Source organism: Phycodurus eques, chromosome 8 (assembly GCF_024500275.1).
Source record: "Phycodurus eques isolate BA_2022a chromosome 8, UOR_Pequ_1.1, whole genome shotgun sequence".
NCBI lineage: Eukaryota > Metazoa > Chordata > Actinopteri > Syngnathiformes > Syngnathidae > Phycodurus > Phycodurus eques.
In genome coordinates this window covers 15,378,739-15,405,500 of record NC_084532.1, presented here as the reverse complement: position 1 = coordinate 15,405,500, position 26,762 = coordinate 15,378,739, and the positions used below count along the sequence as shown (strand labels likewise).

Below are 26,762 nucleotides of genomic sequence, written 5' to 3'. Positions count from 1 at the left end.
GTATTGCACATAAGTTAAATTATAACTGTACCAAAATAAATGCTTAAAAAAAACAGCTCTTAAAGACGAAATGCAAATTATTGTACTAAAAAGCTAAATATGACTGACCTGTACTTGGGAAGAATTTTCGGTACCGCTAGAGAGACCTTGCGTACCATCAGTGGTACTTGTAACACACTTTGAGAATCACTCCACTAGATAAGAGAAGGTACTACAATTTAGCTGCATGTCGACCTGTTGTTGCTTGTCTTAATGTTCAAAGTGTATACAGTGGCTTACATATGTGTACTTTTTAGGAATAGAACCTCTGCCATGTTTTTTTTTTTCCTGAACACTTGGGAGGTACCAAGTTAGCATTTTAAATCCATATTGGCAGTAGGTACAAGTAATTTGTTTGAATTCAAATGACATAATAATAATAGTTCTGATCAATTATCATTTGTTCAGTTTCAATACTTGTAGTGAGCTTTTTGTTGGGCGGTGTGTCGTGAGATTTGAAAGGTTGCTCTAGTGCACCTGAACCTCCCGTGGTAGTAGCTGACAGCCGCTGTTGACGTGGTTGAGGACTTTCTCCTTGAGCTGAGCCACTTGCTCTCTGAGGACGTTGGCCGTAGAAGCCAAGTCTGTGTTTTGGTTCTTCAGCGTCGTCACCTTGTCCTCCAGCCTGGAGATCCGCTCCAGCTTGCGCCTGCGACACTTGGAAGCAGCGATCCGGTTCCGGAGCCTCTTTCTGTCGGCCTTGATACGCTCTTGCGAGTCCATGTCGACGGGAGACAGCGGCGGGCTCTCCCCGAAGCTCTGCACGTCCGGCACCGTCTGAGGCTCCTCCTTGGGCGGCTGCACTCGGCCGGAGAGCTCCGGGGGCTCCGCCGACGGCGCTGCGCCCAAATGGTGAGGCGGGGCTGGGAAAGGCACCGTGTCCGTTGAGTAGTTGACGGTGGTCCCCAAAGGCCCGCTGCCGTAGCTGTTCAGGTTGGTATACACGGGAAGCTCCAGCTGCGTCGTAACGGGGCCGATGTTGATACTGGCGCCCAGGTCCAAAGTCTCGTTCGTCGGCTCCTGGTTCTGCTTGTGCAGGTCCTCCAACGCCTTCACGAAGCCCTCGGCGAACTCCTGTTCGTCCGTTACGGGCTTCGGGTACAGGAAGTGGGAGCTGGTCGGCGTCCCGTTGGACTGGATGATAAGCCGCTCCAGGTCCGGCGAGGACAGTTTGAGGAGCCCCAAGTCCGAGGAGCCAAGGATGCCGTCAACGTCGCGAAGGTGTGGTTTCATGTCTGTGTCGGTCAGACTCAAATGAATATCCTTCTTCATCATTCGTTGGAGTCTTTTTCTTTCCTTTGACACACCTTTATCGCTGTGCCGCGGCCATGACCTGCCAGACGAGCGTCGGGGCGAACTGTGTCTTGACGTTCACTTCCGCAAGCGGAAGCTGGTTCCGAGCAATGCTGGCGCGCCAACGCCGCCTCGAGCCTTTCTATGCTCCCCGCTTGTGTTATGTCACAGAAGCGCATGCGCAGTAGCAGGGCACCACGTCTGTTATTTGATTATGAGTACATCCAGAGATAATGGGTGAGGGCAGAGGTCTCACTCTGCTTTGGATTTGAGTGAGTTATAGCACAAGGTATTACATAATTATGAATCTGTATTATTTATGTATGTGCAGTATTCTTTATGCCAAAGCTGTCAAACTGAAGGCCAGGTCCGGCCCGCCAGGTCATTTTCCATGCCACTTCATGGTTCTTGCAACAGTCTGAACCAAAATTGCAAATTGTCTTGCTGTTACAAATGCATATTTGTCAAGCTCCCACCGTATTTATAAAATTAAGCGCAAGCAGACAATGTACACGCAAACAGTAAAATATGTGACTTTGCTGACAGGGTGGACACGTTTGGCTAATGTTAGCATTTTAATGAGTACATGGTGGACCGTCACCAAACAACATGATTCAGTTAGCAAGCTGACTGTGTCCTAGGATGACCTATTTCGAGTTTTGAAGATTTTTATCTCAATTGATATTTCACTATGACAGAGTGGACACATTAAGCTTGACATCCACTGTATTCATATAATATGGTGAGAATTACAAGACATAAGTGTAAATATTTACTCTGCAATGATCCATTGTTTCAGCCTCCACTGAAGAAAGACTTTTGTCAGACGGGCAGTCCCATAATTGGACAGAAATTTCAGGGACACACACAACATTTTTACAATGATTATGATAATAGAATATTCATGAATGACATTTTTCCTTTTATCAAATAATTTGTGGACAATAAAAACATGTAAAAATTGTTGCTTTAGGATCATTTAACCACTATACATTACACACTATAGTTAGCAGAGCAGTATGTGGGACATGCCAAAATCGCATACATCCCACGAGGGGAAAGAAATATATATAAAATGAAGGAAACACAAGCATAAAAAGGCTTGTTCAACCATCACAACTGTCCCCTCTGCTCCAGGGAGAAGAGGATGTGTCAAGGATGAATACATGAATAAACAAGGGGTTGTAGAATATGGACGGAAACATTGTGCAGGATGACAGGGATTAGATGCATAAATATGTTGTGCATCTTGGTATATTGTGCTCATTGATAAAAATAGGCCTTCATCCTGAGGGAAGTGATGACGTGCGCAGCCTGCCTGCATCAGCAACCACAAGTATCGCCTTCATGCTCATACTGGAAGAGGGCTGGAGGATAAGTCTGTGTGTGTGGGGGGGGGGGGGGGGGGGGGGGGGGGGGGGGGGGGGGTTGCATTGGAGGTTGTCAAGGCAACACATGCAGTGTGACGCAGGTAAGAGCAGCAGAAAGGCAGGAAGGTGATTGGCTGGCAACTGCAAAGATGGGAGATGGAGGATGGAGTGGCATGGCACTGATATAGATGAACCCCCCAACCACACACACATATATATAAATATACTTCTCTGACCTCTATAAATATACTTCTCTGACCTCAGACATGCACATGAACTTCTGATATTCAGCAACATAAATATCTTCTTTTCCTTTTGGGTTGCCCCATTAGGGGTCACCACAGCGTGTCATCCTTATCCATGTAAGCCTATCTCCTGCATCCTCCTCTCGAACACCAACTGCCCTCATGTCTTCCCTCACGACATCCATCAACCTTGTCTCTGGTCTTCCTCAAGCTCTTTTGCCTGGCAGCTCCATCCTCATCATCCTTCTACCAATATAATCACTTTCTCTCTTTAAACATGTCCAAACCATCAAAGTGTGTCCTCTCTAAGTTTGTCCCCAAAACATCTAATCTTGTCTATCCCTCTGCTGAACTCATTTCTATTCCTATCCAACCTGGTCCCTTCATGAGAGAACCTCAACATCTTAATTTCCACCACCTCCAGCTCTGCTTCCTGTTGTCCCTACCGTGCCACTGTCTCTAATCCGTACATCATGGCTGGCCTCACCACTGTTTTATAAACATTGCCCTTCATCCTAGGAGAGACTTTTATGTCACATAACACACCTGATACCTTCCTCCACCCGTTCCAACCTGCTTGGACCCATTTCTTCACTTCCTGACCACACTCACCATTGCTCTGGAATGTTAACCCCAAGTATTTAAAGCCCTCCACACTTGCTATCTCTTCTCTCTGTAGGCCTCACTCTTCCCCCTCCACCGCTCTCATTCATGCACATATATTCTGTTTTACTTCGGCTAATCTTAATTCCTCTCATTTCAGGTGCATGCCTCCACCTTTCTAACTGTTCCTCCACCTGCTCCCTGCTTTCACTGCAGATCACAATGTCATCTGTGAACATCATGATCCACGGGGATTCCAGTCTAACCTCATCTGTCAGCCTAACCAACATACACTGCAAACAGGAAGGGGCTCAGAGCTGATCCCTGATGCAGTCCCACTTCCACCTTAAACTACTCTGTCACACCTACAGCACACCTCGCCACTGTTCTGCTGTCCTGTATTATTCTAAAATACTTCTCTGCCACTCCAGACGTCCGCTTGCAGTACCACAGTTCCTCTTTGGGTACTCTGTCATAGGCTTTCTCTAGATCTACGACACAGGTGTCAAACTAAAGGCCCGGGGGCCAGATCTGCCCTGCCACCTTTTATGTGGCCCGCAAAAGCAAATCATGTGTCAACAATATTTTTTGCTAAAATACCAAAATTGTAAATTGTCTTCACTTTTAATAACACTCAGGTATTGCTCGCAGTTTTCTTACCAAGCAACCTTTTAAAATACATTGAATATTAGTTGAACGTTTGTTTTTCACTGGGTTTTGATTTCAAAACTAGTTATCCATCAGTTTGTTGTGTACCAGTATATGTGACAATATGAGACAATCATACATTTATATACAGTATGTTCACAGTCATAGCAGCCCTCAGTGGAACTATGATGTGGCCCAAGGCAAAAATAGGTTTGACACCACTGATCTACAAAGACACAATGTAGCTCCTTCAGACCTTCTCTGTACTTTTCCATCAAGGCAAATAATGCATCTGTGGTAGTCTTCCTAGGCATGAAACCATATTGCTCATCGCAAATGCTGACTTCTGTCCAACATTCAAAGGTAAACCAGCTACTCGTTTGACTATATTCATGGTAGATATGTGACACGCTGTGTATGAAATCATGATAAACGTCTTTTTTTATGACATATATTTAGGACTTCTAGTGCCATCAATTTCTGTTTATTTTCTTAGAAGTCCCATCAATTTCTGTTTATTTTCTTATTTTATTTTCTCGTGTTGAGTAATTCATTAGATTATGTCATAAGGCCCTCAAGGACGCATGCAATGTGTCTTAGTCTAGATAGAATAAAATAAAACATATTTAAATTGAAAAATGGAAGTCCATTGATTGAATTACAGTACAGTAAACTTGCCTCTCGCCCGAAGATAGCTGGGATAGCCTCCAGCACGCCCGCGACTCTAGTGAGCATAAGCAGTACAGAAGATGGATGGATGGACTACTGTACCATATACTGCAAATGGATGGGGAAAAGAGGATGGAACTCTCGTGACAGCTGGTGGACAGATGGGCAATGACATACAGGCAGTGAAGCAGTTGTTGAGTACACTCGTAAAGTAGGCTATATTCCATATATAGAAATAACGTTTTATGGCGTGAAATAATATAATCAGTGTAGCCCGTAGTAGTGTGAATTACATTTGCAAAATGGTGATGGATTAGGATAAGCCAAAAGTCTTATGGGATAGGGAAGGCATAAGTACTGTAGGTTACAGAAGTATTTTAAACACCACTTATTAAATTCTATTGTGCTCTGCCCTTTAGTTTTCCCCACCCATCAATCTGTTATCCACACTGCTTTTTCAGGGTCGCAGGAAGCTGGTTCCCTAGTTTACCCTGCATCTTACTTCTTCAATTTACCGAGACATTTTAGGTTTCTTCTACTTGATGGAAAAAGCTTGGGGAAGGCCTTTCTGTTCCAGCACGGTTGTACCCCAGGGCAAAAGCAAGGTCCACAATGTTACTATAAAATGATTTTGGTGTGGAAGAATGACTAGAAACACCTTTGAGGTGAAGTAGAACAGAGATTGTAAGTCAGGCCATCTATAACGTAGACCATCACTGACCTCTAGCATCACAAATGTTCTTGTGGATGCATACACAAAAAAAAAATCTCCCAGACACATCCCATCCAACATTTCATACTAATTTTCACTTCCAGTAGGTGCAGTGGACAATTGCACCAATACTTTAACCAATACAGTGCTGGTGAGTTTTATTCTATGATAATGTGTCTGATCAAATAGATTAAGTTAATGCAACACTTTATAATAATAATAAAAAAAAAAAAAAAACTTTTATTTCCATGTTCTCATGTACATAAATATAACATAACACAGCAGATCAATTAAAGGGCTGGCAAACCAGAGAATGTCACAATATAACAGAGTAATAAAGAGAAACTAAAAGCCAAGTCATGGGGGGAAAAAAAGGATATTCATGCAACTCAAGTTGCAACTCTGTTGTAAAACTCTACTCAAAGAGACAAGCTGAAAATAAACAACCAACAGAAACCCAAAACCGTATTGCAGTGCACCACATGACAGAAAACGTTATGTATATAAAGAAACTAAACATGTTGCCACTACATCTTAATGAACATTTTGCCAGGTCAGCATGATCCACTAAGATAAGTTTATAATTTTATAAAATGTAAATACCATCTTCCTAACAGTAGAAGAAAAAAAAATTATCCAGGGAATCATGTTTTATCTTGACTATTTGAGTGTTGCTTGAATGTCTGAGTGCTGAGGAAGTGGCTCTTGTGTGTGTGGGTGATGATACAACATGTCAGTGCTGGTTCTTCATCCCCTGTGGTTTGCCTGCTTTCTTATCCGGCTGCTGCTGACCTCGTCCGGGACCGCTCATTCCTCTGCCTCGACCGCCAAACACACCTAGCGGGAAAAGAGACAGATAAGGACAATGCTTGAGTACCAAAACAAGCTGGTGTGGAGAAATCATTTCATTTTCAGAACAATATATTTTGGATAATGACGCACTACAATCTTATGGTGTACTCCTGCAATAGATTTTAAACACAATTGTGTGATGTTATACTGGAATGTGATACAACTAACTTCAACCCTCCTGGATACACAGTTTCAACAAAATCAAGTAAATGCTTAAATGAGTCGTAGTTTAAAGGAGATAAAATGTCTCTGACAATCTTCTGTCAAAATACATGGGGGAGAGAGAAATGCAGGACACTTAATATCCACTTGTCACACTCTCGTTGAAATCACTCGGTTTTAGGGCGGAGTACCGCATTAGTGACCTTGACGACTGGGGGGTGGAGCAACAGCGTAGACCTACGGACTTTTCCAACGCCTTGAGTGACTATTTTTCAAAAAAAAGAGAAGGGAAAAAAAAAAACATCTAGCAAATTTTTGTTGGGTGATTGGCGATTTCTGGAGAGACAGACTCCCCCAGAGCAGGAGATATTCACCCCTCTACATCCAGACAGCAAATGCCTCACGTCTGCATGAACATACTACTGGCTAATTGGAATATAATCCTGAGCATGCAACGGTTATTATGTAAATTAGGGGAAGTGTCACGACAATTCTCAAAATTCAGAAAGATTTACTTCTTTAATTTCAAAATTGATGGGTGGGCAGGCACCACAGAGAAATACTTGTATACCAAGTAATTTTTTTCATGAAAAATAAGACTACCATTTTGTTCCTAATTAAGACCTTGACCTTTCTGGAAACAAGTTATGCTTTTTTTGTGTGTCTGTGTAAATATCTATACAGTGGCACCATAAAATGAGAGTGACTTGACATCTACGTTTTCAGAGATCGAGCAATCATTTGGATGACATTTTCACTTGAGAGAGCAGATACGAGTGCTGTATGGTGGCAGTGAACTCGACTCACTTCACAATAAGCAGCACTTTGGCAAATAGTGAATAATTCGCCAGAAAAGAGGCTTCAAGCTGTTTATTGTCACTCACACTTGAAGTTTACTGTCAAACTAAACATAAAACAAAGAATTACACCTTGTGTATTTAAAACAACCACATAGCTTAGCCTTTCAGTATGGTATCTTAATGCTAATGCTAATTAGCATCTATGTTGAGGTCCTATAACCCTTCAAGCAACGAATTGCACACAAACGGTGCAGCTAAATGTAGGAAGATAATATAACAGTACTGAGTCATATTCTTCATTCTCTGCAAAGAACGACTAATAATAGTGCGGTAATGACGAACTGTTAGGAGTTGAGACGTCAGTATAACCATTGAGACGACAGTCTATCCGTCCCTCTTATACTGCCCCCAGATGGTCAAGGGGGAACACCAGAAACAGCAGCACAATAGCCATTCAATTGATGCACTATGACAAAACTGTTTTAATTTGTATTTTTTTTGTATATTTAATTGTCATCACCATATGTTTTCATAAAGTGCGATATTATGGAGTGCTAGTGGTATTTTTCCTCATTAAAATGCAAATTAGAACTGTTTTTAGGGGAGAGGCTGGAACAGATTAATGGCATTTACAATTGTTTCAATGGGAAAAGACGAAGACAATTGAGAATTGGGGTTTGTAAATTTTGTCTAAGGTCAATTGTTAAATATCATAAAAATTAATGTAAAACGTCAAAGAAAAATCAAAACATGCCTTTTAATCATTTTGATGCTTGCTGAACAGTGCTTTGGTGATGTACAGTATGTTGACATTAAGACCACAGTGGCGGTGGTACATACAAATAATACAGTACAGTTATATTTTCAAGTACCACTGAAAATGCATGAAAAGTGAACAGCAGACAAAGAAAGAGTGCAGGTGTTTATATTGCTCTTTATAGCAGCAGCCATGTGCATTCCAGCTAGTGAAAGGCAGGATAAGTAATGCTCACCTCGGCCCGCTCCTCCTCGTCCTTTGGCCTGCTGTTTGTTATGCTGGGCGCCTCCCCGCCCGCGACCCTTCGATACCACCTCTTCCTTCACCATGTCGATGATCTCGTCCGGGATTCGCAAATACTTAATGGTGCTCCCTCGGATGTAGCACTCGGGCATCCGCCAGAACTTGTCACCATCCTGTGAGAGACAAGTGAAGTGTCATATGCAGTGTATGTGTCTATGAGCAGCTCCAATTGGAATCACAAACATTGCCGGCACCAACTACGAGAAAGCACTTAATGCAAGTCCTGAAGGGGACATATGATTGAATATTTACTATAATTCACATTTATACCTTTATTACTTAATTGCTTGACCACAAAAATGGTCACTCCACCTACCAAGTGTAAAATTAAACCAAGTAAATATTTTGTTTTCTGCTTATTTCTTGAAATCCATCTGAGAGCGAGGCTTTCAAATTGTTTTGCCCCACTATTGACGCAACCATAGGACTAATTTGCATAATAACTGCCCCCCACACACCAAGTTTCTCCATAGTGTGAGACCCCTGCTATGAAATCAAAAGGTAAGCAGAGGTGCAATGAGTTTTTGGATGCACAGATTAGTATTAGCTAACAGCATTAGTTTCTGATAAGCAACACAAACTTGGTTACTCAGTAAAGTGTTTGCTGCCTTAGGGATGGTTATTTGGGTTTGGCAATATGAGCATGAACCACATAAACACAGTATAGTATGCTGCTGTCTCCCCATGAGTGAAAATGCATTTTAAATTGTGAAAAATATGCAGATGTGTCCTTTCAATCTTGAGGGAAGTTGAGTTGACAAGCCATTTAGTATTAAACAAATCAAGTGATGACACCAGACAAGTGAACAAAGGCTTAGCTATACCCGAGAGGTGCAAATGACTTCTCTCAAGTTGATGTTCATCCAGTTGTCACAGCTGACCAGATGGCCGTTGTACGTCTCGCCATTTTTCAGCTCCACCAGCTGTTAAGAAAAGGAAAAAACACCTGCACAGCTACTCTTGGTTTACCTCATTAAAAAAAAAAAAAAAACTAAACGCACGATTGAAGGTTTCACAGAAAAAGCAAAGAATGCTTAGAACAAGTGATGTGTAGTTTCACTGCTGTGCTAATGCACAATATTCCACAGGAATGAACTCAGTCTCACCATTGGATGGTTCTGGGCAGTCTTCAGCAGAGACAAAGGAAGCTGTAAAACGACAAAAATACTTTCACAAGCTTAAAATACGTACATACTCCAAGCATTACTCCGCCATGATGTAGCAATATTTGACTTTAGTAACACAAAACGGCTCTGGTCCACTCGACATTCTGTTACTGCTGAAAATAGTTTGTTAAGCGTAACTGCATCTCTAGATACATATGTACAATAAGCAGCTCAAAGTACAGAACAAGAAGCCCTTTCAGCCAAATGTTTGACAGTGTTATGACTTCGTAGCTAACTAGCTAACCACTGAGTAGTTGTTATCGTTGCTATGCTCCTGCCGCAAATAGCTCTTTAAAGTGAATACTAACCATCCATCCTATCCTAGCCAACAACTTTTTGTCTTCAAGGTTGTATTACATTTTATATAAACACCACGAGAGGATACGTACCATTGTGATAACGTACGGTTTAGATTTTTAATTGGACTTTCAGATTGAGGAGCACGCGATTAGTTTTCGTCTTCTTCTCTTCGTCTTCAAGAGCGGATTATGGCTATAATATCATTTTCTACCCTCTGCAGTCCTGAACGGGTACTACAAGTAGACTGTTTCCAACAGGGGTGGGCAAATTTGTGCAGACAGATGGGCCAGGTCATTGTAGATTAGGTTAAACATAACGAAATAGATGATAAAATAATATTCGTTCTTAATTTAAAAAAAACGATTATTTATAAATAATGAGATGACAATAAATTAATCAATTGTTTTAGAAAGTAAATATAAAAAGGTAAAACGGTTGTTTATGTAAATTGTTGTTTATGTATAATAATAATAATAATAATAATAATAATAATAATAATAATAATAATAATAATAATAATAATAATAATAATACACCGGTATGGTGGACGATGTATGGTGGACGACTGCCTCACAGTTCTGGGGGACCAGGGTTCAAATCCCGGCCCCGCCTGTGTGGATTTTGCATGTTCTCCACGTGCCTGGCTGGGTTCTCTCCGGGCACTCCGGTTTCCTCCCACATTCCTAAAACATGTGTGGTAGGTTGATTGAAGACTCTACATTGCCCGTAGGTGTGAATGTGAGTGCGAATGGTTATTTGTTTCTGTGCCCTGCGATTGGCCGGCGACCGGCTCACGGTGTACCCCGCCTCCCGCCCGAAGATAGCTGGGATAGGCTCCAGCACGCCCGCAACCCTAGTGAGGATAAGCGGTAAAGAAAAGTGATGGCTGGAATAATAATAATAATAATAACCATACACTTCATAATATGTTAATCACTAACCATTCACTCTTCGTAATATATTACTTAATTAATACTTTAATAACATAATACAAAATGTAAAATATATGTAAAGTTGTTGATTTTAATAATGTTTTACTTAATTATTCACAATACATGAATTGTTTAATTATTTAATAAAAATTAGATTTGAAAATACCAAATCTTTTCGCTGGCAGAAACCTTTCCATCTCCAAAACCATTTCCATTGCAAAGAGAGCAAGGTATTTTCACCACTTTATATTGGTCAACATGGGGATTGACCAATAGTATACATAGGCGGTTTCAGCGCGAGGCCAGCGATATTTTTTCCTATTATTTAAATATTTACAATAAGTAAATTTAACAATCTTTTTATGTGTTAAACCAATACAATATAAATACATTAAAATGCATTTTAATTAACCAATTGATTGACACATTGATACGCTTCTCCCACCTCGGTCCGAGAGAGTGCTGTGAGCTGTGAACAAGTTGGGCCAACCCAATTTCAGCTCATTATGTCACTTGGCCACGCCCCTTAAAGGCACACCTATAACACTACAGCTGTATGTTTGACTTTTGGCTTGTCCCAACCTTATCACACCTCATAAAACCAGTTCATTTCTTTAGATTATCTCTATTATTTCTGTTCTGTCATTCTGTTTTTATAGAATACAGTGCTATTTTTCTTTTTAAAAAACAGGTATAAAAAATGTGGTGATTTTTCGGGGGCTGGAAAGTATTAATAATATTTCAGTAGGGAAAACTGAGCTGTTATGCGAGTAAATTTAAGTTAAGAGCTTCGCCATGGAACAAAATAAACTCGTAAATCAAGACTATTCAAGCGTTGTACTTTATTTTCTTACTTGCGCTAATGTAGCTGTTCCGCCGTTTTGTATTCTTTCGCACGATCACGGACAAATAAATAATAAACGGTAGGGAAAATGGATGGATAGATGGGTAGTAAACTGTGCTACTTTTTAAAACGTATATGTGACTTGTTGACACGTTTCAGCTGCCATAGACGTGTTTACGTCAGTTGTGACGTCATCGCGCCTCTTTCTCGCCGTGGATGTTTTGGTCGTCCGCCGTATGAGGTTGGTTGCCACTTTGGCTGCAGAGAGAGGGGGTCAACGGGGGAGACTTTATGGTCTTGCTACACAACACAGGCCGAATAGAATACCGGAACACTCGACGTTTTACGACGGGAAATGGACAACAGTAAACGAACTGTGGTCGTTACAGGTTTGTCCTTATTTATTTATTTATTTATTTGCTCCCGTTTGATCGAGTCTCCCGGCAAGCTAGTCCTAGGGTGGAAGTAGTGGAAAAGTTGGTTGGTTGATGACAGCTGCTCGAACGCTAATGGCGTCGGCCTGTTTCTGCTCCACTCGGCTGCCTTTGCAAACAGCCGAAAGAACAATTTTAACGCCATTAAACACGGAATTGCACGCTTCTGGATTTATTGGAATTGTGTTGTTTTTTCGCACGTTGTGCTACAATGCCAAATAACAAAACTAAATTCCAGGAGACTGCTTGCATGATTTGATCTGTCATGATTAAGCAACAACAAAGTTTTGTGATAATGTACTTGGAATTACGCAACTATTCCGCAATGTATGTAACTAGTATGGTAGCATAAATGTTTAAAACGGAAAAACATATCATCCAAGTTTCTGTTATGCGGAACTCAACTCAATTCTAGAGTACTTAAAAACAACTGCGGCAATATCAAAGTGCTGTACATAAGATCACACATAAAACACAATAAGTATACCACTACTACTAATACTAATATTGATATTCTTTTCTCATTATTAATGTATACAAGAAGAGCTCCCTTCACACTGGCATTTGGCGTACGGGGAGCCTTGTTGCACAGTCTACATGTTTTGACGAAGCTGTTAGTAGATGAAAGAGAAACATGATTGAAGTCTCCACTGACCATTGTGTGGGCGCGTGCATGACGTCACGTGCCATGGCTGCATGCTGAAGTTTAAATGTAAACAAACAACTGCGGTTTTCGAATAGCCATTAGTTTGTCAGTTGTTGAGTATCACGCACACAGAAGGAATGGTTCATATCCACTTGACCCATCGAGTCTTCTTTCTCACTTCACATTACGTATTGTGAGTGCCGGCTTAACATCCTTCTTCATATCTTCTCCGGGATGCATTCTTCGCCGAGGGGACGCCGGAGGGTTCCATGTTGGGGCCAACGAAGCCCCTCGCAGTTGTAACGTTGTGGACAAATCATGAAAGTCCAATAGCGATGATATTCTTGCTAAATAAAATATCACAGTTGAAACGCTGTGACAGTGCAAACGGTGTAGCACAACACAAAAAGAATAAGAGGATGGAAAGTACAAATAAAGGAGCTTTTGCAAACGGGCTGCCAATTCACAGGCGTCCACAACAACAACAAGGACCAATAATCTATCAAAAATGTCACAGCTAAAACGCTTTAAATAGTGTAAAACACTTTACCACGGTGCAAAATGAACATGAAATGGTAGAAAAGGGTGGAAAAGTACAAATAAAGCACAAAATTAACAGAGCTGTTGTAACAGGCTGCTGATTTACAGGCGTCTTTAAAGTTACTTTTCATCTATAGTTTTGACATTGAGTATGCAGGTGACTTTCGAATTAACCATTGTTGTCTTGACGGATTAACTCTTTGTTGCACTATTTTCAAGACGGTTGTTTATTTATTGTTTGTGCTGATGTTTAGCTGGGTAAAGGAAATATGACAATGATTTATACAGTACGTCTTGGTGTAGGTTTCCATACTGTGTTATCAAGTCTTTATTTGAGATGGTTATAGGTCATTGCTTCATGATCTGACACTTGAATGAGGTTTTGCGGCTTTGCGAGTGCTTTGCAACTCTTGAAAGCAAATCACAAGCTTTCCATGAGCAGAACCAATTGAAATGTGTATCAATATTTCTTTTCAATTGAGCATCAACAATGCGTGATAGGCTGTGATCATTTTAAATGTGAAGAGAAGTAGTACTGTAGTGAGTTTATTCTATTTCCAGACACAAAGGCGTCCCAGCTGATGCTGGATGTATAGCATGCCTGGGAACGGCCTCCTCACAATAGCTTGCCGGCTGGCAACTAGCGACCTCTCGCTCTGCTCCTATTCAGCAGCCTGTCAGACAGACTGATCCTCCCTCCATCCAATCCCCAGGGACCCGCTGACCCTTGGAGTGATGGTGGAGGGGGCTTGGCTATACATCCCAATATAAACAAGGCTGTGTGAGGGAATATGTCTAGTCTGTTGCAGCTAGGTTTGCAGGTGATGGAAAAATTGCTAGATTTGTTGTTTTAATTTCAAAACTAAAGTTCCCATAGGAAATATCAGAAATTATTATTAAATTCTATGCTAAAACTCTTAACATATTGAAACCTTTATTGCAAGAGAGTCAGAGTAGTTAACTACTGAATAACACAACTAAGCAAAACTAAAAGAAACAATATCTACATATCACATCCATCACTTAGAAGGTGGACACAATGAAGAGAGAATGGGAAAAGCTTCTCTGATCATTTTCATGCTTGTTTTTAACCAGTCTGCTTTCTACTACATGCTATTTACATTAGAATCATGCTGGGTTGGGTACCATATTGTAATGAGCAGCTAGATGCTTTTCTTTGGCACAATAAGTTCATTGGTTCTTCTCTGTTGGGACAGCACAAAAACACATGAATGTAATAGAAGGAGCAAAACACACTTGTGGAGTCAATCCTTTTTGATGTTCATTGTGCTGGTCTCACAAGATTTTCTCAGATTTTGCATGACGACAAGCATGATGATTTTTTGAAGTCCCATGTTTTTGAGGCACACTTTTGAGGGCTTCTACTGTAACTCAAAACATAGTTTAACATGTTCTTATTAAAGGTCCCATATTTTTGCTATTTAGACCTCTATAGAGTGACTCTGTAACATGGACATAGTATAAAAGTGTCAATTTCATTAAAAAAAAACACCTTGGTTTTGTCATGCGAGTGTTCAGAAAAGACCCCTCTGAGAGGTACTCATGTTTGACCCAGTTTAGTATCCGCTCTGTCCATATTTGGCTAAGCCCACCCCTTTCCTCTGATTGGTTGCCTCCGTGTAGAAGACCAACTTGTTAGAGCACATGGTTGTTATGTTGACAGCGCTGGCGGAGAGGTAGGCGGGGATCTTCGCTAGTGACATAGATAAGCTTAGAGAAATTCGAATGGCCTAATTTCCTAATTCTGTTTTAATTGTATTTTTATTTTATTTTTTCTCTTTATTTTAAATGTCAATAAGCTGTTTTTTTCTTTGTTTTTAAATGCTTTTAATCATGTAATGCACATTGAGTTACCGTGTGTATGAAATGCGCTATATAAATAAATTTGCTTTGCTTTGCACTGAGGAGAGGCTTCCGTCAGGCCACTCTGCCATAAAACCCCGACTGGTGGAAGGCTGCAGTGATGGTTGACTTTGTAGCACTGTCTCCCATCTCTCGACTGCATCTCTGGAGCTCAGCCACAGTGATCTTTGGGTTCTTCTTTACCTCTCTCACCAAAGCTCTTTCCCCCCAATTGCTCAGTTTGGCCGGACGGCCAGCTCTAGGAAGGGTTCTGGTCGTCCCAAACGGCTTCCATTTAAGGATTATAGAGGCCACCGTACTCTTAGGAACCTTAAGTGCAGCAGAAGTTTTTTGTAACCATGGCCAGATCTGTGCCTTGCCACAATTCTGTCTCTGAGCTCTTCAGGCTGTTCCTTTGACCTCATGATTCTCATTTGCTCTGACATGCACTGTGAGCTGTAAGGTCTTATATAGACAGGTGTGTGGCTTTCCTAATCAAGTCCTATCAGTATAATTAAACGCAGCTGGACTACAATGAAGGTGTAGAACCATCTCAAGGATGATCAGAAGAAATGGACAGCACCCGAGTTAAATATATGAGTGTGACAGCAAAGGGTCTGAATAGTTATTGCTGTGAGATATTTAAGTTTTTCTTTTTTCATAAATCTGCAAAAATGTCAACAATTACGTTATTTTCTGTCAATGTGGGGTGCTGTGTGTACATTAATGCGGAAAAAAATGAACTTAAATGATTTTAGCATTTGCCTACAATATAACAAAGAGTGACATTACGAGAGAGAGCAAATTTGCGTTAAATACCATTATTACTAAAGCAAGAAACATATATATATATACAAGTTAGTATAGTTAATATCTAACTTTTTTGTTTTAAAAAAAAGTAATTTTCACCCAAGCTACTACTATAAGAGATGACATCAGGGATAACATCAGCTCTTCTAACTTCTTGTTGTATATTTCAGTATTTGATCTTTTATATTTCATTTCGACTGCTGACATTCCCATGCTGGCCCACTTGGTGGCGCACCGAAAATGACTCAGCAGAAATGTGGGCATGGAAATTACGCATTTTACCGAGCAATGGGCGGAGCATGGCCCCTTGTCTTTTGTAAAAAGCTCACTAAACATATTATTTTGGCATTTCTGTAACATAAAATAATCATACAATAATTAATACGTAAACGAAAATAATATTAATAATAATCAGAATCAGAATCAGCGGCACGGTGGCCGACTGGCTAGAGCGTCAGCCTCACAGTTCTAAGGACCCGGGTTCAAGCCCCGGCTGTGTGGAGTTTGCATGTTTTCCCCGTGCCTGCGTGGGTTTTCTCCGGGCACTCCGGTTTCCTCCCACATCCCAAAAACATGCATTAATTGGAGACTCTAAATTGCCCGAAGGTGTGAATGTGAGTGCGAATGGTTGGTTGTTTGTTTGTTTGTATGTGCCCTGCGATTGACTGGCAACCAGTTCAGGGTGTACCCCACCTCCTGCATGATGATAGCTGGGATAGGCTCCAGCACGACTGCGACCCTAGTGAAGAGAAGCGGCTCAGAAAATGGATGGATGGAGAATCAGAATCATCTTTATTTGGCAAGTATGTCCAAAAAACAGACAAGGAATTTGTCTCTGGTAATTGGAGCCGCTCTAGTACGACAACAGACAGTCAATTGACAGAGAACACTTTTGAGACATAAAGACATTGACAAACAAATTTGACGTGAATGGACAAAACCTCTTTGGGTTCTTTGCAAGGACTTGTAACCTACCCAACAAGGTGCATGACGTAAAATACACGCACCAACCAATGCATGCGGAAATGCAGCAACGCTACCTGTGAGATCCCTGCGAACGGTATCTTTTTTACAACTTGCTTCCAGTGCATGTCAGCTGAGAGAATGGCAGCAGAAGAGGACTTTCCTCAAAACAAGGAATATACTTGATGGTGTAATAGACCAACTAAAAGAAGATATGGTAAGATAAATGTAAACTTTCATTACATGAATCGAACAGTAGGATGAGAAACTTTCTCATCCTAATGAGAAACGTCCTCATTCTAATGAGGTTTCTTGTTAGGATGTAAAAGAAGTTGCTCGTCGTAATAAGAAACAGTTTTTTTTTCTCCCCCCCTGTCCCGTTCAGGGCTCTGTACGAATGCAGACAGGTTTTGATGATAAAAGAAAACAATAACAGCTGTCTGCCGTGAAATCAATATGTTCTTGAGGACCCCTTAGCTGCCCAACAAGGTGCCTGATGTAAAATAAACAAAGTTCAGCAACATCTGAGCAATGCATGCACAAAACGCAGCAAGAATCGTGAATTCACAACAATTGCCTCTTCTGAGGAAACCATCTTTTTCCACACTGTCTGTCCTTCAAAACAGAATGAAAATGTTGTATAATATTGTAGAACATCACATACATCAAAATCCTATTGAAGCGTCGATTTCTGTTGTTGTAATACTGAATTCCAGCATAGGGGGCGACAGAGGTTACATTTTATATCCATCCATCCATCCATTTTCTCAGCCGCTTCTCCTCACTAGGGCCGCGGGCGTGCTGGAGCCTATCCCAGCTATCATCGGGCAGGAGGCGGGGTACACCCTGAACTGGTTGCCAGCCAATCGCAGGGCACATACAAACAAACAACCATTCGCACTCACAGTCACACCTACGGGCAATTTAGAGTCTTCAATTAATGCATGTTTTCTGGGATGTGGGAGGAAACCGGAGTGCTCGGAGAAAACCCACGCAGACACGGGGAGAACATGCAAACTCCACACAGGCGGGACCGGGGATTGAACCCAGGTCCTCAGAACTGTGAGGCTGACGCTCTAACCAGTCGGCCACCGTGCCTACATTTTATATCTTAAGTTGTAAATGGGCGGCAACGACTCTAAATTGCCCGTAGGTGTGAATGTGAAGCGGCTCCGAAAACGGATGGATAGATGGATGGATGGATGGATGAAGTTGTAAATGTAGGTCAGTGGTTCAAATAGTGTTAAAGCCAGGAGAGGCCTTGCAGGCCCTGACTTCACACCACTGGTGTTTAGAGATTGGATTTCAGAAGAAACCAGACTAATATTACATTGTGGCACAAAAAAAGGGGACAATATTTTGTATTCATACAGCTGAAGTAACAGTCAATATTTTTCAGGTTTTGGGCCATTTGGAGAGCACACAGTCAATTCCAGCTGGGTTGCAGTTCAGGTGAGTTTAACCACTGTTGATACACATTAGTGATTTACATGGTCATAATATACAGCAATGCACATATTTTTGTTAAAAGAACCCAAATCTATAATTAGACTTACATTCTTTGTTGGAGATATCATTTTAGTTTCATTTGTAACAACAGGTCTTCATGGAATATTCAAAGCATAAGTTAGACCTTTTAAGGAAATGAAGTTTTTGCTGTATCATGTACACAATGTGTGACAATTGCATGATGCCTGATTCACACTATATACTAGTGCATCGCAGGTATCTCGAGGTCCTGGTGGGTCTACAAACGGGGGAGGTGTTGGCTGTCAGGGTGTCTAGACAAACTTGAAAATGATATGAAAGGCATACAAAAGGCAGCTTTTGAGGTGGGGTCACAGACGTGGTCAAAGGAGCCTCCTTTCAGGGCAGTGGGGGTCAGTGTCCAGGGCTATTTGTCCTGCAAGTAGATGGGGGGAGGAGTTGGTCCTTTGCCTGTGAATTTTACACACATTTGTCTTGTTGTTTTTGAATGATTTGTTTTTAAAAAAAAAATACATTTATTTATTTATTTATTTTTGTAATTTTCTCATACTGATTTCAGTTTTACTTTAAAACATTGTCTTTGGTCTCCACCACAATTACTGCATCACTTTTATTGATGTTGTTTATTATCATATTTTTTGCAAATAAACCTGTAAAATTTGCCTATTTTGTGTACAGCGCTGTAGTCCGAGCTGTGCCATATCATACCATCAACAACAATACTAGTATCGGTATTTTTTAACACAATACAAGAATGTATTATTACTATATTGAATGTATTATGACTATATTACTATATAGGCAACAAAACGTTATGTAGCCTAGCAAGCTATTGCTAGCACGAACGGTTGGACGTAAACATGCTGTCGTTCTGTCGAATCGTGCTCTAAAGTTTCGGTGTGGGTGAAGTAATTAAATTAAAAATAAAGTAATTTAATTACAGTAAGTTAGCGCCCATTATTTCTGTCATGTTGTAATGTTGGTTTGACCTGACTGATTAGAATACACTTCCTGCCATCTAATAGAAGACCATTCATTTGTTCTGTCTGTCACTATGCCTCACTGGCATAAATAGAGGAACAACGATACATTATTTATTGTAAATATAATTTTTTGAGCAATTAAGTACACAAGTATATAGAGTAAATGAACAAGTCATTTAAATAAGACACATTCCTAATCGGATCGGTGATCGGTTATCGTTTTTTTAAACTCGCTGATCGCCCCCAAAAATCCTGATCGTATAAAGCCTACTTAATAGCCACTGTTGGGTTCCCCAACCTCAGAGTATCCACAAAATAATTTGCAATACATTAATAAAGGTGCTTATTACGCCTACATAACAAGCTATCTGAGTGAAAAACTCATTATCGGGATATAAAATTACTTGTATACGCCAGGGATATAACATTTTGTCTATATTGCACAGACATCAATGATATCATATATCATTTTAATACCTACACCCAATGAGAATCGAGAAGGAATCATACTGATAATGGAATTGTAATCTCTAAATTCATATCAATTCTAGTGTGCAGCACGCTTCTTGCCCAAAGTCAGGTGGGATTGGCTCCAATTCACCAATGGCCGGCCATATTTAGGACAAGCGAAATAGGAAATGGATGAATGGATGGAAGTTAATGTTTCTGCTATTCATTTAGATCATGAAATATAGGTAATTAAAAATACTATTTTAAAAGTAGTATGTAGTCGAATACACAGTAAGAAAAAAATACCTTGACAGAGAAAAAAAATAGGCATCGATTCAAGATTGATAATCGTATCGAATTGAGTGAGTAGTGAGAGATTTCCCCCAATAAAGCAAAAATATGCCTTGGGTCCAAGCATGTGAACCTGAATGTCTGTTTTTGTGCTGACAGGAGCTGAAGAAGCTTGGACTCGGTACTGAAGTGGATTTGCAGGTCTACGAGGTTCCTGTAGAGTACCAAACAGTGCAGAGTTTAGTTCCATCACTATGGAAGAAGTATCATCCAATGGTAAGTGAGAGACAGTTAGAAACATTGAAATTAGTTGTCACAATACCAAAATTCTGACTTCGATACTATATCTACATAAAGTACCTCAATACCGGTACGATACCAGGGCAAAAAGTCTAAAACATCTCTGAAAGTGGAATGAAAACTGACAAAACATCAAATACGCTTATATTTATGTATAAATTAAAAATAGTACGATAAACTTGAAACATTTTGTAATAATGGACTTAGCCCATTCGTATCCTATCCCTATTTTTTATGCCTGCATGATATATATATACACACAGTATACCCACTGAGTGTGTATATGTGTATAATATATATATATATATATACACACACACACACACACACACCACGGACGTGTTGTAGACATGGACAAAAATCATGGTACCGTTATAAAAGATTGAAAATAATTTGACCATAGGGACATGTTCAAACAAGGTGTGTCTTCTAATTAGCATCACAGGCGTCTTCAAACGCTGGCCTATTTAAAGGTTGGCAATTAATCACTGTGCTGTTTGGCGTTTACCACACTAAACATGGACCAGAGGAAGCGAAGGAGAGTGTTGTCTGAGGTGATTAGAAACAAAATTATAGACAAGCACGTTAAAGGTGAAGGCTATAATATCATCTCCAAGCAGCTTGATGTTGTTCTATGACTAAGTTCCATATATTATTCAGAAATTTAAGATCCATGGGATGGTACCCAACTTCCCTGGACGTGGCCCCAGGAGGAAAAATTATGACAAATTGAAGAGACTTATAATACGAATGATAACAAAAAAAGTCCAGAACAGCCTCCAAAGAAATTAAAGGTGAACTCCAAGGTCAAGCTACATCATGGGAGACGACCAAGGAGGACACCACTGTTGAAAATCCATCCATCCATTTTCTTTCTGCAAAACGTACAGCGTAATACACACTATCTGCTTTTATTTTTCCATTTTCCAGCTTGTTGTTCATGTTGGAGTATCAGGCATGGCCACCACTGTCACGTTAGAGAAGTGTGGCAGAAATCATGGCTACAAGGGCCTGGACAACAGCAGCTTCTGTCCTGATTCACAGTGTTGCATTGTGGGGGGCCCAGACTGTATTGACTCCGTTATTGACATGGAATCAGTCTGCAAGAGAGTGACTGCCTCTGGACTGGGAGTTACTGTGTCTGTCTCTAAAGATGCTGGAAGGTAATTCTTCACTTTATTTTGTTTGAGTTAAACTGGAATTGGTCATTCGATTTCGTTTCTTCAGTTTCCAATTTGATATTGATTTAAATGCTTCAATATCAATTTAGTAAGGAGTAGAAGTACACAAATATTTAAGAGTACATTTAGAAAATGTTTAAATATTTATTTTTGATGCCATGTAAAAATGTCGTGTCACGTCACATTTGTAAAGCAATACACTATCTAAAAATAAAAAAATGCACATAACTTGTTTATGCACATGTAGTACAAAAGTAAAAAAAACCTGGCAGTTCTTTATAAACACTGAAAAGGTAAAGTGCACTTAAACTTAGTGTTTATTTACTCTTAGAAATTGAAATACAAAATTCACACAATAATAACTTTTTTTGTGCATATGGAGTACAAAAGGAAAAACTTGATGGCAGTTCTGTAAAGTACATGTATACTAATACTAATATTCTTGTATACTAATAGTAGTATTCTTATTTATTAGGGTTGCTATTATTACTTGCAGGGTTTTTAAGTAATACTTAATTCGGTAGCATGTTTGCGGCATTGTGACATTTGCTGGTACTTTCTTCGTCAAACCCCATTCAATTATTGCCTCAGTCAACAAGTTCGCTATGTTGGTCCCACTGTGGCTTCTGGGCAGGCCTCTAGTCTGCAGAACATTTCACACTAATTCCCACTCATTAGAAATTCAATGAGAAGTGATAGTTTCGTACGTAGGAGTCAGTCACTCTGGAAGTCCAAGCGTCACATGTAAGAGCCACTCTTCTGCCCAATTCAACGACTCCAAAACCGCTGTGTTAACTTTGTGTACAGCTTTGGGAAGGCGACTTCTTTTCATGTTGGTAATGCGTATCATTGTTCGAGTGTCTTTTGTCCATTTGCTGTTTTCCAGATTTACAGGGGAATCCAAAATGACCCCAAACATCAGATTTCAAAGTACAAGTTGCTCGCTTCACACTGCTTTTGCCGTGGCTGCTTGCATTAGTCGCCATTTTGTTGTTGTTTGGTCAAGTGCGACTTCTTTCCCATCAACGTGAATCACGCAAAGTACCTTTCACTGGCCAGGAGGTGAATCGTTTCAGATAGGCCTGTCAAAATAATTTATATTTTGATAAATAAAATGGACACGATAGTTTTTACGGACTCATTGTTGTGGTAAGGTGGCGTATGGATCACACAGTGAGCCGACAGAGGTGGACTAGTGTGTCATTCGCCGCTAGTGGGCTCATGGAACGCCGGTGGTTGGCTCCGTCCAATACTGTAGTGCGTAGATTCACACATCTGAGACACTTAAGGGAACGTTACCTGCTTATTGTGTTCGCTAGCCCGTGAGCTAACAAGCTAGCCTGAAAGCTAACTAGCTAGCCTGCGAGCTAACGAGTTAAGGAGCTCAACAGCTCGCTCAACTGCGGCGAAGTCGTTTAAAACGTAACCGCCTCTCTCCGGGTTGTTGTGTGTCTTAGTCCCCAATTAACACAAACACGGGAAAGTTAACTGTTTATTACGCATAACCTCAGTGGCACACATTATTTAGCCAGTAGTTGACTACAGCAAACATCAACGTATGTTTGATTGACAGCTGAAGGGCTCATCTTCAGCAGACCAACCACACAGTCTTGCAGCTCTTTATTCGATATTTCAGACCCAGGGATCCATATCACAGAGTAAAGAAAAACAATTTAATAGAGCAACATTAAAAGAAAATTGTAATAATAATAAAAACTATCATCATAATAACAACAACACTGAATTAAACGCAAAATAATAAAAGAAAATAAATAATTTTAAAAATAATAGCAGGCCTTATCTTTCATGATTATAGAGGCATAAAAAAACTATTATCATTTATTGTGATAGCTTTTGGGAATATAAATTGTTTAATTGTTTGTTGGGAAAGATTTGTTATCGTGACAGGCCTAATTTCAGAAGCTTTGCTGAATCGGTATTGAATTATGGGGCAAAGAATTGCAATGCATTGATTACTTGATATTTTTACCCGCCCCTAATACATAGGTATAGCTTTGAATAGGTGGCTTTTACTCCTGTTGGAAGGGTAATATATATAGTACAGTATGTATATAATTAAGTCCAGAACTGTTTGGACAATGACACGGTTTTAATGATTTTCCTTTATACACCACCAGGATGTATTTGACCTTATACAATCTTAAGAGGTTTCACAAATATTTGGCATTTAGCATTAAGGGACAGTAGCCACTTTATACAGAGTAGTGGGACTACTGTACTTGCAAAAATATTTTTGTATAGTAAGAAATCCATTGTGGGGGTGTATAAAGGCAAAATGACAAAAACTCATGTCATCAACAAAATACCTGAACCTAAGTGTACATTCAACTGTTAAAGTAGAAATGGTTTTCAAATCTATGAGGAAAGTGAATATTTGTACGAATGAAACATACAGCTAAGGTTGTATTGATCAAAGCCCCTAATGAAAGTACCCTGTTCAATACAGTATGGGGTGGGAGAGAGCATGGATACCTGTCAAAAAAAATATAAACATACAGTGATTAACCAAGTTTGTGATCTACTTCTCTGTGTGGCGTACAACACAAAAACGACACAGCACTGTAAGTTGAATGTCCCCTTGAGGGATCAATAATCAGTTTAAAAATTAAATGAAAAAGTAACTACTCTGCATTTTAAAATGTTTATATCCATTCAATTATTTGATTACAGAATTCTTTTGGCTTTCAACTTGTCATATAAGGGGTCGCCACAGTGAGTCAGTGCATTTGTTTTGGCACAGTTTTTATGTCGGATTCCCTAAATGATGCAACCCACCAATTTCTTTTATGTTTTTATTTGGGCTTAGGACCCATGTGTTAGCAGAATAGTCACTTCAAATAAAGCTCCTTAAATACATCAGTCTAGATTACAAATAATGTTTGTTTGGTGGGTTTAGGGATTTATATTGATAGCTTTTGCTACCGGCATGCGATTAAGACTTGGTAGTAATAGAGCATAGACCTCTGCCAAGGTAGAACAATTCTAAACATGTCAGTCCGACTTGTTTGATTGAAAAATCACCATGGATGCTAAACTGCGACCTATACACGACCTCTCATTGTGTTGGCCCCGTTTCTCATAGCCACAGGCTCTGCTCAATTGTGTCTTTTCTTACAGGTATCTATGTGACTTCACCTATTACACATCCCTGTACATGAGCCACGGTCGCTCGGCCTTCATTCACGTGCCTCCTCTTGGGAAGCCATATAGCGGTGAAGACCTGGGCCGTGCGTTGCAGGCCATTGTGCAGGAGATGCTGGAACTTCTGGGTAACGCCAAGGAGAAAATTCACTGCCAGCAGCACTTCCACTAAGTGACCTCTTGATACCAGCCAGCCTCTCCAGCCACGCAAGACAAATTGCACTCAACCACAAGTAGCCAAGTTCTTTCTTTTTCTTATCCTGTCAGATGTAATGAAAGCTTCAGCGTGTAGGACCTTTTCACTCTGTTCTTGCTTTAATTTCTTATTTTTCCCCTCAATAATGGAGAAATGATACAAGATTGTCCCACTTTAAAGATGCAGATGTGTGAATTTGTTTCGGTTTTACCTCCAAAGCACAGGAAGCTTTGTGGTTCACAAAAACTATTAGTTGCTGCAGTGTGTAACAGATTCTACACAGTGTTAGTCCAAATGCGGGTACTAGTATTGCACCTTCTAGTGTTAGGGTTACTGAAATGGTTACAGAAGTCACATTTGGCAGCCTTACATGGGTTGAATTAGGAATTTGTCATTCTTACGATTCAGGATTTTGCCTTATACATGTGTTGCCAAAGCTTCCAGGTTACTTCTGTTCATATGATTTTTTCATTCTCAATACACACATCACCACAAATCAGCAGATTATCATTGCGAACGCTGATACGTGATTAAATAAGTATATTCATGTAGAAACCCTGAGCATAAATCATTATGTTCCGTTCATACAATTTCTCCATCTTAAGTCTATCTGGCTATTGTTTCTGGACTTTTTCTTTATAAGAAGTTGTGAATTTACCTTCTTTTACAAAGGTCATTTAAAATTGGGAACGGGTTGGTTCGAGCTCACATTCCCCTAGTGTGTTGCCCATTTCTGACCAGTAGCCAATAATTCAGCCCCCTGAGATCTGATCATAGGTTGTGGAATATGATATTAACAGATCTGCTCCGGTTTTCTAGGTTTACTAGGCTGCATAATTATTTGAGAGAGTAAATCATTGTGATTGCTGTATAGCCAATAATATTGTCGAGACTGTAGTTTGTGCCACGATGTCGTTGTGGTCTCTGGGAACGAGACATTTTTGCGGGAGATTGGAGACTTGCAGCATTGCACAACCAACACTAAGCCGTATCATGGTGGCAGTGTTGGATGCTATTGTTTCCCTGGCCCCAACTTAAATCCAGTTTGAATACAGACCTCACCAATAAGACAAAATTAAACAAGGGTTTCCCAAACATGTAGTTGGAGTCATAGATAGTACCCACATTTCAATGAAAGCACCATTAGATAACAAATTCAGCAATGTGAACAGGAAAGGATTTCATTCAATCAATGCACAAATAATCTGCAATCCACATTGTTTGGAGGAACGCATCATTCATTCATTCTACAGAATAGCTCCGTGGGTGTGCGCCAAGAGGATGAGGAGCTGTTGAAGATGGCTGGCTGCAGTGATCTGTCCCCAATAATGCTTGCAATCCGGTTATCCACATGACTTGCTTGTCGTCCTCCAGTTAACTAAAGATAAATCTCATCTGTGTTCCGTGATATGTTTTTTTTGGCAATGAGTATGGGTTATATTCTCCCAGGTAATTTTTTTTCTTTTGTTGGTTACACCGGCATTAATTGCTCCAAACAGTAATTTTTGATTTGGTTCCACCTTTCAGACAAATACCTCAATGTCGGTCATGGAGATATTCCTTTTCTCTACCCTCTTTGCCATGATTTTGGAAGTAGGAGCACATTCTTAAAAGGGATTGCGGCAACCATATATGGTCAGTTGGAGGTGTCTCTCAATGCAAATGAGGCCAAATGTGGGCGAGCGTGGCAGTTTAGAACAGGTGGAATTCATTAACACACATGACTTACTCGTGTGCATACGACAGGTGTCCACACAGTT

At 40.3% G+C, this 26,762-nt stretch overlaps 3 protein-coding genes across 6 annotated transcripts in view; 1 reads left to right on the top strand and 2 right to left on the bottom strand.

The window, feature by feature from the left end:
- Positions 1-1,471, bottom strand: part of LOC133406627 (transcription factor JunD-like) — a 9,671-nt gene extending 8,200 nt beyond the window's left edge. For 3 of the 4 annotated variants that reach the window (XR_009769075.1, XR_009769074.1, XM_061684351.1), the window contains exon 1: positions 517-1,471. Coding sequence is in view for 2 of the 4 variants with exons in the window: in XM_061684351.1 (XP_061540335.1) it covers positions 517-1,314 (798 nt within the window). In the remaining 2 variants the exon portion in view is untranslated. The other variant, XM_061684353.1, reaches the window with a different exon arrangement.
- A 4,334-nt stretch (positions 1,472-5,805) lies between these two features.
- Positions 5,806-10,097, bottom strand: lsm4 (LSM4 homolog, U6 small nuclear RNA and mRNA degradation associated). The gene is made up of 5 exons (XM_061683806.1): positions 10,009-10,097; positions 9,560-9,601; positions 9,278-9,376; positions 8,386-8,566; positions 5,806-6,416 (listed from the first exon to the last, which is right to left on the bottom strand). Exons 1-5 carry the CDS (start codon positions 10,009-10,011, stop codon positions 6,313-6,315), a joined length of 429 nt encoding a protein of 142 aa, XP_061539790.1. The 5' UTR covers positions 10,012-10,097; the 3' UTR covers positions 5,806-6,312.
- A 1,808-nt stretch (positions 10,098-11,905) lies between these two features.
- LOC133406178 (pyroglutamyl-peptidase 1-like) lies at positions 11,906-26,402 on the top strand. The gene is made up of 5 exons (XM_061683580.1): positions 11,906-12,084; positions 18,351-18,403; positions 20,323-20,439; positions 21,394-21,626; positions 24,783-26,402. The coding sequence occupies exons 1-5, from the start codon at positions 12,051-12,053 to the stop codon at positions 24,976-24,978; spliced, it is 633 nt and encodes a 210-aa protein (XP_061539564.1). The 5' UTR covers positions 11,906-12,050; the 3' UTR covers positions 24,979-26,402.
- The last annotated feature ends 360 nt before the right edge of the window (positions 26,403-26,762 follow it).